Genomic DNA, 12,515 nt, shown 5'->3' on the forward strand with positions numbered 1-12,515 from the left:
CAATACCAGATATTGTAGCACTGTTCCTAAATAAGAGAATGGCTACAAGTACAGTCATACATCATATTTGCTCAGGGAAAATATCCATTTATTTACAATATTAATTTGAGTAAAAAATAAATGTCCCCTATAATGTGTTCCCTTTCCGTCTGAACGTCAGTCAGTCCATCCATGACGCCATTAAAGATATACAGCTGTAATTGTAGTGAAGATTTCTATGGCATTCTGAACATCCAGTCTAAACTTGCTTTGTCATTCATGCTTCAAATGACATAATGATTTTTTCTGATTTGTTTAGGCATATACTATCAATTTCTTTCTTTTTTTGCCATATCAATGAATAATCTATGTAAAAATAACAATTTATTTTACCATAAAAAAGGCGATTATTTATAACTTTGTTTATTTCCCATAGATGGCACTTACTTTATTATACACAAATAAATATACCTATAATCCAGGATCAAAGATAGTTATTCTATTAAACACACTGGTTTGAATAAACATCCAGTTATATTTACAGACAGTCTTCGCTCTTCATTTGCAGAAACAAATTACTAAATTTTGAGCAAAATTATTAAAGAGCATTACATACTAACAGGCAGACAAAGATTCAATATGATTTTTTAAAAATAGCAACTAGAAAATATTTTACAAAAACTATCTATTAGCCTTGCCTCATGGATAAAAAGTGTTTTGCTATACTGATGTCAATAAATAAAATATTGATGAAGTACAAAATAAATGGGCAAAATACAAGGACCTCCTAGGAAGTTGAAATGTAAGGGGGGGGGGGGGGATAATACACCCTAAAACATATTAATTGAGAATGTAACCACTTCTATTCCACTCAAAGAACAAATATTTGAGTGTAGTTACTTGAGTGCTGTTACTCAGCTAATGTTAACTAAGGGGAGCAATGTCTCATTTATCCCCAAACATAGGTAATCGAACATCCAATAGACACATAACTCCTTGATTACAAGACCATTGTCTAAAAAAGCAATGTCTGTGCATGGTAATATGTTTATGAGCCAAGACATTTCCCCTCCTTACAAATAACATCATGTGCTGGACATATCTGCAGTAAGTATGTAAAGGATAATCATGATTTTTTATTGCCCTTCCATTTGTTCCTGAAAAAAAGATAATTTCTTTGGTGATGTTATCAAAACATAAAGATAAGTTAGGTATATTATTTATTGGTGTTTACAGTTGACCAATTGAAGTAGGAACATTACCGCATCATAAACAAGCTAGCAAATATTGAATGATAAAAAAAAATAATAACATAGAATTTTTATGTATTTAGTAATGTTAAGGTTTTGGTTTAAGCATGTGTATATAGGGAAAACGGATGATTAGGTTAGGCTAAAAAAGGTTTTTCTAAATTCGTGTTACTTTTAAATTGTAAGCTTGTCACGCTCAGTAAGAGCAAATATTTTTCAAGACAACATTTTTTGCAATCCTTTGGGAGGTCGTTTTTTGATGTACACATCTATACTTATAAATTTATTGCTGTTCTGATGATATGCGGAAGTGAATTCACACTTTTGTGTTTTTGTTGAGTATTTGCTTGCAATAACCATTCATCTCAAGATGACAAACACAGGTCAGGGATCTTAAGGTATAAGACAATGGACGTTGAATGGTTGTATATCCCCAATGATTATAAACAAAATTAACCCTTGTGGAGATTGAAATTTTTAAGGAATTTTAAGAAACCATATTCAGATTTTTTAAGTACCCAAAGTTTTTGAGCCAAGAAATGACAAAGCGGATTGATTAAAACTGTAGGTACCAGTGTAAAAAAAAACAGTCTAAAGTCCTTGTAACGGTCATAATTCCTGGTTAAACATCAAATCAAAGCTTGTTGTCTATAAAGCCAACCTGTCGACATCGCCTGGCTTTTAGGGGATTTTTTTTTCTCTAAAATTTGATTTTTAAATTAATTCAGTTTCAAAAGAGATATCAATTTCAAGTAGTAATTACATCACTACATGTTTGTATACATAGTGTCATTGATTTATCTTTATGTCAATAATATGTCAGCTATGACCGCTTTTTAAAAATATTCCATACAGTCGACATGAACCACCTTTTGATCGGCCAAGTGCAACCAGTTTTAACAGTGTATCAAGAAAGAGAGAAGGATAGAAAAAGAAAGAGAAAGAAAACATATGAAGATGAAGAAAAGAAAGGAGGCTTGAGAAAACTAGAAAGAAAGAAAATTTACCAGAGATATTTAAATATATTTTCAGTAAGTCAATTAATAGGTTGGTTCAAAACAACAATATATTGTTTTTTTATCCTTTTATCCTATGTTTTACACAAAGTTAGAAATTAAAGATCTCACTAACTGCTGGCTAGATTTGGTGTATGCTTTTAAAAACTTATATTACAAGCGGCTACGCCCCAAGCGGATTCCATGGGCACTACATTGTAAAGGAGAACTATATAAGTTCAGCAGATCAGTACATACAGATACATATCATGATATACATTTTGACCACACTATTATTTTAAGCTAGTTTCTAAATGGGTGGGATACCCCCTCGTGTAAAAATCACCCCTATATAAATATCTATGTTTTGGAATGGAAATTTTCTGATGGTCTGTCCCTAGATGATTAATAAATTTGAACTAGTCTACCTTAATTCAAGACTTAATGGGAATGAAATAAATTTGTATTTATTCCTCTGCCAAATTGAGACAATTTAAAAAACAATTCTATAATCAAGTAAGACTGGTTCACTAAATCTAAAAATTAATGATATAACCTTTAATTCATATTGTATATTTCTTTTTTAGCATTGTGATTGTTTTATTAGTATTTTTAAATAAGGAGTCACATTTTATAATTAAGGTCAAATAAGCTGTATTATGAAACAAGGATGAAAATATCCAAAAGTATAGAAGAAATGGAATTAAATTTTTTAAAACATCATTGAAAGTCAAACTAACGAACGGACAAAAAGTTGAAAAATAAAAGCTCTTTTATCTGGCGAATCTTCTTATCAGTATAAGGAGCCAATTTTCCTCTATAAATCAAATCTATTGCAAAGCTTTCGAGACAGGCCATCAAACTAATAAAATAAAATAAAACTAAATCCATCTTAAACTGCAGCCGAAAAATTTACGTTCCACCTTTACAATAACTTACAGGAAAATAGACGGGCAGACTGAATGACATAATTGTGATATTATAGAGTAGATTCAGTAGTTACTAGGTATGAATATGGGACTTCTCGCTGGTCCCGAGGAGCTAGATTTGTTAGTGTCACCTAGCTACAACTCTCACTTACTCGTAGATACAGCAGATTTAACCGTCCCGTCAGAAATATCAAGTATTTTTTAACCCTTTTGTACCATGTCCTAAATTTTAGGTCAGATTGAGACTAAGTTATTTATACTTTTTACACTTAGAGTCAGTCCGCCCTAAAACTATCAGTTTTCCTACTCAAGTTCTACTGCCAACCCTTATCCCTGGCCTTCAAAGTTTATTAAACAATATGTTAGGACGTTATTTCCTCTGGCCTGGGTTTTAACCCAGACGTATGTTTAATAAGCCAAAAGCGGAGGACATTCTGCTTTACATATTTATTAACAATATTGGGATTAAACCCTAAGATTAAATAAAAAGAAAAAATTCCATTTAAGTTTCAGTATTTATTTACAGTTCTAAAATTCCAATTTAATTATTAAAGACTATTTCATTACAGGTTTTGTTGCTGTACGAGTTTACATCACAGAGGAACGGGCTTGCTGCAAGATTTAGAAATTGAACCTGAGATAGTGGTACCCTGAAAACTGATGATGTCTTCCCTTGTCTTCTCATATTTATAGACACAGTCAGTGAAAGTTTTTAATATGTGGAAGGTGAGCTAACCCTTTTTGTGATATATACCCGAACAATACAGTGAGAATTTTATAGTAAAAGTTAGCAAAATCACACATTTTATAGAAAAAATATTTAACATACACTATATCATTACTAATAGTTTAAAATTACTGGTTTATCTACAATAATATCTAAAATGTTATCATTTTTATTTTTACATGTTAAAATCACAAATTTTGATACTCTATTTTTATTCGATTGTTATACAAATTTATTGATAATTGATATAATTTTATACCTATCCATTTTCCAAAGAAGAAAAATACACTTTTTGTGGTAAATTTGTTGTTTTATGGAAACGTTTATCAAAGTAGAAAGTGTGTTTGTCTGTCCATTGCAATATGATTTTGTTTGCGCAAAAATAGAAGGTTGTAGCGCGTTTTATTCTAACTAGGCCATTTTAACATATCTGGATAAAACTGGATATAGAAACTGGATAGAGCGAATGTTTTATTTAAATGATTTTCATGTATGTTAAAGTGGAGTGTTCGTCCGAGTTTTTGTTATGTTGGGTGATTTTGTTTTATTTATGTTTTTTGGCCCAGTGAACAAAGACAGGGTCGAGTTCCACGGATTTTACTACTTTATTACTGTTATTTTATAACTTTCTCTTTTTCATAAAGGTCAAAGAAAAGTACTTGTTATTTTATAAAATAATTCTTAGAAACTGTTTTTTGGGTCATATATGACCCATCCTCCCCTCCTTCAGGAAAAGATTGCGTAACCTAGTGATTTTCAGGCTTAAATTCAAAAGGTGGTCTTAATCTTTACTTAAGAGGGTAAAATACTGAAAAGTGTTTTTATTTCGTTTTAATACTTTTTTTGGTTTTTCTCATGTTACATAATATTTACAAAATATTCATTAATTTAAAAATGCTCCTTTTTACTTATTCCAATTACGAAGACGATCTTATTAAGGTCGTCTTTTATACCGTAGATGCGCATATTGTTTACTGGAATGCCGCGTATTTTGTTATACTTCGTAGCTTTCTCCCACATGGGCTTGTCGGCCCAGTTTACATTATACGCATTTACCGTGAGCACATCATTTTAGTTAAAAATCTATTTTAAGGCATATTATTAGTGAAAATATTAAAAATTGATCTCTGATTAATTATCATATATAAAAATTGAAATAATATTGGTGAAAATATCATATTCATAATATAAATTTGTTATAATGTATTTTTCATGGCCTCTTATAATATGCCTTGTTTTCATTTCAGTTATTATCAGAAATTTGTTATTCTTTGTTCCACGTTCCACTCAAGATGGAGTTGCCCTTGGGAGTCTTAGCGACCTTGGGCATCACTCTTCAAGAGTGGAACGTGTTGAATATATTCGCCCCCCAGTACTTAGAGTCTACACTGGGGGATGGCGATTTGTCTATGGAGGTTAAAGTAATCATGTTGAAGGTAAACTTTTAAGTCAATTTATATTAGCTATAATTCTAGTTTTTTGTTTAACTATTATGGTTACGTTAAGTATTAAGTGTCTTATTGGGTTGTTTACTATTACATTTTACTTAAATATAATTTATGCATATTAATAACTTAAATATTTACAGATTTAGGCTTTACTTATTGTTACTTAATATTTGCGGTTATTTACTATCTCATCTATTAAATATTTTGACATCGTTAGTTTTCATTAATAATTAATAGGTTATTACACAATATATCATATACTTATAAAATCACTACTACATTTATTTAGGCACTTTTTGTTTTTTCGCTATCTTTTTCACTACATCTTTTTGTTTTTCAGACCCGGTTGAAGAGCTTACACGCACAAGGACTGTCTTGGGTGGCACAAGTCACATCGTGCGGTGTGGAGGGAGCCGGAGCCAGCAGCGTGGTTATTGACACGCCCAGCCTGCTAGTCGGGCTGAGTGGTGTGCTCCTCATCCTATTCGCTCTTAAGATGGGTAAGTTTTTCACTTTTTATAGCGTTATAGTACCTTTATTAATATGATTACAAGCAAAATAATTCAAATAGTTTACTTTATTTTGGTTAAAACTGCTAAACAATACCTGATTTTTGTTTTCCAGTTTTTTCCATACTTTATTTTAGACATACTTTATTATAGACAAAAGAATCGTTTTTTCTTTCCAAATCTTTAGTTTTTTAGAGCAATCTTTTAGTAGTACTTTGTTTTGGATAGAAAAAACGATTTTGGTTATAGAGTAGTTTCGCTTTTTAATTTTAAGTTGCGTAAAATGATGTTATTTTTTCCACAGACCTTTTATTTATTTTATGCCTCATAATTATTTCAAGAAAAGAATAAAGCTTTTTTTAAAATAATAAAATTTGAGAAATTCATACCTGTAAATGCATTTCTGTTTGTTTGTTGTTCTTCTTTTGTCTATTTTCTCTTATTCTTTTGTATAGACTTTTTCTTTTATTTTTCCTTTGTCGGGTGTGTGGGAGTATGGATATTTTGTCCTTGTTTTTGATTTTCTTAGCTATTGACAGCAATTTTTTCATGTTTCTGTTACTCCCAACTTGGAAATTTGTAGGGCTAGTTTTGATTCCGATTGGTGTCTTAATTGCTAACCATTTTCTCAGGATTGTAGGATTTCTTCGCAGGTTTTCTTCAAGTATTTCCCAACTTTTTTGAATTGTTATATTGTGTTGTAATTTTAGGATGTGCAGTACTTCGTTTAAGATCAAGCTTCTAGATAGGTCTTTTTTCATGTTTATTGTTTCAAAATTTCCTTTTTCATTGTAATCTACGTAAGGTATTTCAGTTTGTCCTTGGAGTTGTTGTAATTCTTCTTTATATTTTTGCCTATAGTTGTTGATTAGCCTTTGCTTTTTGGCTTCTGTTGGCATATTTTCCAGAAATTTGCATATGCTTTCTATGTTTTGGTGTGGGTTGTTTAGGTATTCATCGGGTTCAGGTATGTAGGTTTCCTCTTCTTCAAACATACAGTCTTGAATTTCTTCCTTGGGAATATTGTCATAGGTGATATAGGCTTCTTTACCACCTTCGGCATATGCCCAGGTAACTGTTGTTTTGTTGTAGATTCTAGGTTTGTCGGACTTCATTAGTTCTTTGATGATTCTCATTCTGAAGTATTCCATGTGTTCTTGCCCAAAATCAATTTCTTTTTCAATCGCTGCGTAATATCCATATACACAGGTAAAAACGCCACAATCAAAATTGTTGTTTTGTTGTGGTATGTTTGTTAGTTGTACTATTTGAGCATCTTTGATGTATCCTATGTGTTCTAGATATTTTGCTATATCTTCTAACATTTCTTCTTGGTTGCTGGTACAGTTGATAAGGGAGTTGTAGTGGTAGATGGTGTTATTTTTTTCTTTCTACTACACATAATGTCCAGTGTTCTTGTTGATGTAGAGGAATGATGGCCTTGTTTGTTTTATTTAACCAATGTTCTACTACCTTTTTCCTCATTATGTTATCGTAGTTAAATCGGGGATCTTTTATTTTGTTTCCAAAATATGTGGATGGCATAGCAATGTTTTTTCCAGAAATTATTTCAATCAGAAAGGCATTTATTATTTCCCCTGAGAGTTTCCCTTCAAATATCCCACTACTATCCAGCCTTTCAAGGTCTGCCTGGCAAATTTCAATTTTGTTTATTAGAGTTTTGTGCAAATAGGTTTCATTATTCTTTTCTTGTAAGTATATATCCCTGTCAGTATTCAAATATTCTAAAGGATCTGAGCTGTGGACATCTGTCCAGTTGAACCGTATCTCTTCGCCGTAGTATTTGTGGATAGAGTTGGAGCTCCCTTTTAGCTTATTCGCCGGCCCGAAATTGCCTGGGGATAGATTGTCCTTTAACTCATTATCCTGAGATACAAAATTTAATAAGTATTTTGATGTATAATTTCTTTCTTTATCCTTATTAGTAGGAAAGTATACTTTTGGTTTTGGGATATTATAATCAAACTTCCAGTATAAGGTTTTTTCTCCAGAAGGTGGACGCTCACACTCTTTGAGAGAGTTATTAATTCTCTGTCCAGAGGGTACAATTGTTATTGGTGGGTCCTGTTTCCCTTCACTTGTGGAGCATTCCATCTAAAATAATAGATTTAATTAGATATGTTATTTTGTTCTCTTTTTTATTACTACGGCTGAAGTTTAGTTTGTTCGAAATATTTGTTAATATTTTTAGCTCAGGTTTCTTTATAATATCTGAATGTAGCATTTTAGACTTTTCAGGAGTTTCTATGTATTTTTTGGTTGTTGTGCATTGAGTGTGTTAAACATTTCACAAAGTCACTTCCAATTTATTTAAAATTGCGCAAAGTTTTTTCGTTATTGTTTGCACACCATGCCTATGATTTTGTAGTTTTTTAAGTTTGCAGTGTTTTTCCTAAGACAGGCTTTGGGGGCTATTTATTGCTACTAATTGATACTCGGTGCTAGTAGCAGCTTCTTGTGGTCGGCATATTAAGCAGTTTGCAAAATTTTTTAAGTCTCTTGCTGAGCAAGGACACCACCTAAGTTTTTTATCTGCCCCCACAAAGAAGTTGCTAAAGCACGAGTAAGCAATTATGATAGCATTAAAGCCCCCAAAGCTTATCCAGATAAAAATACTCCAACCATAAGTAATCACAAAATCATAGATCATTCCAAAAATATCAGAGAAGCTCCTGGTAAGGATAAAATGCTCTGCCAAGATTTCCGCTGTTATGATAAAATTTGCAATTAATGCCTTGTCCTTACTATAAATACTGCACATTTCATTGCATTCGTAGTACATTTGGTTCGTTAGTTCAGTCCTACTTCCTCCAAAAAAATAAAAATGATAATCACAAGTACGGTCCATGTCACCAATGCAATCCATTGATTCGTATTTTAGTTCAGGCCACAAGCAGTATATAGAGCTTGCTATAGTAGTAGTTTTAGGGCAGACCATGTTAGGGGGAAAAGTTGGGGAGAAAAATACTCTATTCTTTTTCAGCTGCCAAAGCGGCATGACGCCGAATTTCATGGCTTCATAGCGATATCCATAACCTTTGTCCTCTTTAAATAGTAAAAGCCTTTCTTTATAGAAAATTGCACTTTTAATCTCATGTGGACCGATAAGGTCCTGGCAACCGTGAAATAAAACAGGGTTGATTTGTGTAGCGTCGTCGCCTAAAGGGATTATGTTCATTAAATAGTTATTTAACAAATTTAATTCTTGGGTAATTCTCAGATTTAGTTTTTTCTTAAGTTCCGTATCGCTTTGACTATTAAGCACTTCATAAATTCTTTTTACCTTTAGGGTGAACTCTTGTTCTGTTATACTTAACCCTTTTTTGAATTTTATGAATTGATACATACTTACTCCTCGTTGGATGTCAGTCATTGCGTCTAAAAATTCATCTGTTTCTTTACCTTGTTGTTGTTGAGCTTTTTCTAATTCTGCTATTTTGTCCCTTAAATTTTTTACCTCCTGGGTACTTTCACCTTGTGCTTCAATCATATCTTCCAATAATTTTTTAAGCCCAGCTATTTGTACATCTTTATCTGAATTATTGTTTTCTTCAGATCTTACCTGGTTTTGGTTGCCTTGTCCGTTATCTACTTGGACGTTCATGCCACTAAGCGCGTCGCTAGTTTGTCTTTTACTCACCAGATGGCTTATTATTTCCTCTTTGCTACTTACTTCGGCTAGTAGCCTTACATTTTCTAAACTTGAAGCTGTGTTTTCTTCATTTATTTTTTCAAAGCGAATAGTTAAGGCTTGTAATTCTTCCATTTTACCCTCCAATTCTAATGTTTTAGCTTCTAAATCGTTTTTATATTTATCTCTGTCTTTCTCAGTTTGTCTTATAATGTCTTTATTTTTGGATTCCTCATTTTCTAGTTCTTTTACTGCGTCCCTACTCTCTCGTAAGTCTTTCAGTGTATTTGTAAGATTTTCTGTGACTTTCTGTATTTCCTTTTCTAGTTTTGTCCTTAAATCCTCTATGTCTTTTTTAAATTTCTCTTCCATTTCGTCTTTTTGTTTAGACAAATTGTCATATTCTCTCTCTTTAATGTCCAATTCACTTTTACTCTTTTTTTCACAGTTTTTTAGTTCATCTACTCTTTCTCTCAATCGTTCTATTTCTTTATTAATATCATTTTCTTTATTTTTCTCTCTTTCCATTTCTGTAATTCTGTCGTCTAATTCTTCTCTTTTCTTTTCAGCTATCTCTTTTTCTAGTTTCAGTCTATCATATTTGTTAGTCAATTTATCTAGATTTTCTCTCAACTTATTCTTTTGTCTTTTTAGTAATGCTATCTCTTTATCCTTATCTTCTATTTCACCCTTATAGTGAGATACATCAAATTCAAACCATGATATTTGTTCTTCTAGCCTACTTATAGCTGATTCATGAATTTTAATTTGTTTATCTGCTTCATATTTCCCTCTACTTAGTGCATTATAATTACCATTCAAACCTTCATAATTCCTATTTGCTACTTCTAGTTTAAATGTTTCTGCGGCCAGATCAGTTTCTGCTTTATTTTTTAGATTTTCTAAACTATTTATTTTACCTCTTAGTTCTATAACCTGGGATTGAGCTTCGTCTCTTTCTTTCTCTGAATTTTGCTTACCTGTTGTTTCTGTTTCCAGTCGGTTCTCTAAACTGACCTTTAAATTACCGATTCTTGCTATCTCATTATCTTTTTCTGTTACCTGAGATTCGAAAGTATCTCTTTGTCTTTTTATTATTTCTAACTCTTCGTTAACTAATTTTAAATCATTATCTTTACTAGTTACCTGCTGTTTATATCCATCTCTAGCGCTTATGACCGTCTGTAGGTTGCTTTCCAGGTCCTGGCTTTTAGTAATAAAGGGCGTGGCATAATTTAATTGACTCTGTATTTCTGTTACCTGATCTGTTAAAGTTTCTATCTTTTTATTTTCTTCTGTTAAAATGACTATAGCTCCCTTGGCCTCCCTTAAGTTTTGTTCTAGGTTGATATGTTCTGGATTATAGCAATTACCAGTGTGGTCTTCTTGTTTTACCTGTAACAAATTACTTTGGTCTGTTAACCTATTTTGGGGGGCTTGGGTTCCTACTGTACTGGGAGGTGTAATTGTGTCTCCTATATTACCTGCATTACCTGGTGTATCAGAGGTGGGTGTATCAATATTTTCATTTTTTACCTGATTGTTAAGATTTTCTAATCCATTAGGGACATTTTCCACATTTTCATTAGATTGGTCTAGTCCTTGGTCAAAATTATTTACCTGTTGTGTGGGTGTGACATTATTTACTTGATCCATATTTTCGCTACTGTTTTCTATTGGGGGGTCATTATTATTCTGTAAATTATTTAAATCTAAATTGTTTTCCTCATCCTGTACATTATTTGAGTTATCATTATCCATGTTTCCCTGTTGGTTGTTAATTGCAGGGGGTCGTCTAGTTCCACCATACCTGTCCGTGAACCATTCTTTAAAAGTGTCATCTGGCATGGCAGTCATTCCCAATACTTCACATACCTTTTTTATTACCTTTGCTTTAAGTATTTTTTTCCTGTAATTCGTGGGTATGTCCCAGTTTGCTTTATGAATAAGATTTCCTAGTTGTCCTTTTTCCCTTACCTGGTCGATTGAGCTATAGATCTGGATACTAATTATCCTTTGATCCTCTATTGATCTGTCCCTGTATAAAGTGGGAATTTCTTGGTCATAAATAATGTCATAGACTCGGAGCATTGGCAAAAGGGGATATTCCATGCGTGGCTTTTTTGTAACAGGGTCATTTTGATTGTCATTATCGGGTCGAGGTCTTTTAGTAGGAAAATGCATAGGTGTGTCTGTGCTAGAAAGATCATTATTTGTTTGTCGTTTTTTGCGAGCTGATTGTTCATTAGATGTTCCTTGTGTATTAGTTATCATATCGTCTAATTCTATTATTAGAGTTTCTAAATTTGCTAAGTGACATTTTACTGTTCCTTCTTCTATCCTGTTCAATGTTTTGTCCAAGTTTAAATATCCTATAGCTATATCCCTTACTGCCTCAGGTGCCTCCCTGTTTGTTTGTCCAAAGAATATTTCCAGTTTCCTAGCCCATCCTACATTTACTTGTTCTGAGAATATTTTCTTTAGCAAATTTCCCCCAAGAATATCTAGGCTAAGGGTGACATTATCGGCATAGTAGGAGTTATATTTTAGGACTGGGAGGTAATGACTTTGGGAAAGATACCTTTTTTGATTATCCTGTAAGGCTTCATTTCCTCTCGTCAAAATTGTTATCACAAGTAGGAGGGAATACATTCCTAAAATGATTTTTAATTGTTTTATTTTAAGGAAACATCTATTTAGAACTTTCAGCTTACAAAATTTTAGTTTTTATTGTCATCATAAAGTTTTTTTAAGTGTTGTGTAGCAGTTTGGTGTGGATTAAAATCTTTTTGAGTTAATCTAAAAAGATAATCAGCCCAAATATGGTTGTATTCTCTTTTTAGATGTAAACCATTATCGTTTCCGTCTAGGATATATTTAAGAATTATACGCTGAGCCTTTTTGTTCGTACAAAGATTTTTAAATGAGAACTCAAAGTTTTTCTTTGTCAATTTCTTAATTAGATCCATGTCGTTAACGAAAATGTCTTTCAGTTTTAATCTTGTAATGAAATAATTCAATATGTG

The 12,515-nt window shown here is 32.2% G+C and overlaps 1 protein-coding gene across 1 annotated transcript in view; it reads left to right on the forward strand.

Moving 5' to 3' along the window:
* The first annotated feature begins 5 nt into the window (after window positions 1-5).
* The window catches only part of LOC145306737 (uncharacterized), a 45,422-nt gene continuing 32,912 nt past the window's right edge, over window positions 6-12,515 (forward strand). Inside the window, exon 1 of the mRNA XM_080149024.1 lies at window positions 6-72. Within this exon, the coding sequence (XP_080005150.1) occupies window positions 39-72 (34 nt within the window). The 5' untranslated portion in view covers window positions 6-38. The remainder of the gene's footprint in view (window positions 73-12,515) is intronic.

This window comes from Acartia tonsa, chromosome 2 (assembly GCF_053477335.1).
Source record: "Acartia tonsa isolate MP-2025a chromosome 2, ASM5347733v1, whole genome shotgun sequence".
Taxonomy (NCBI): Eukaryota; Metazoa; Arthropoda; class Copepoda; order Calanoida; family Acartiidae; genus Acartia; species Acartia tonsa.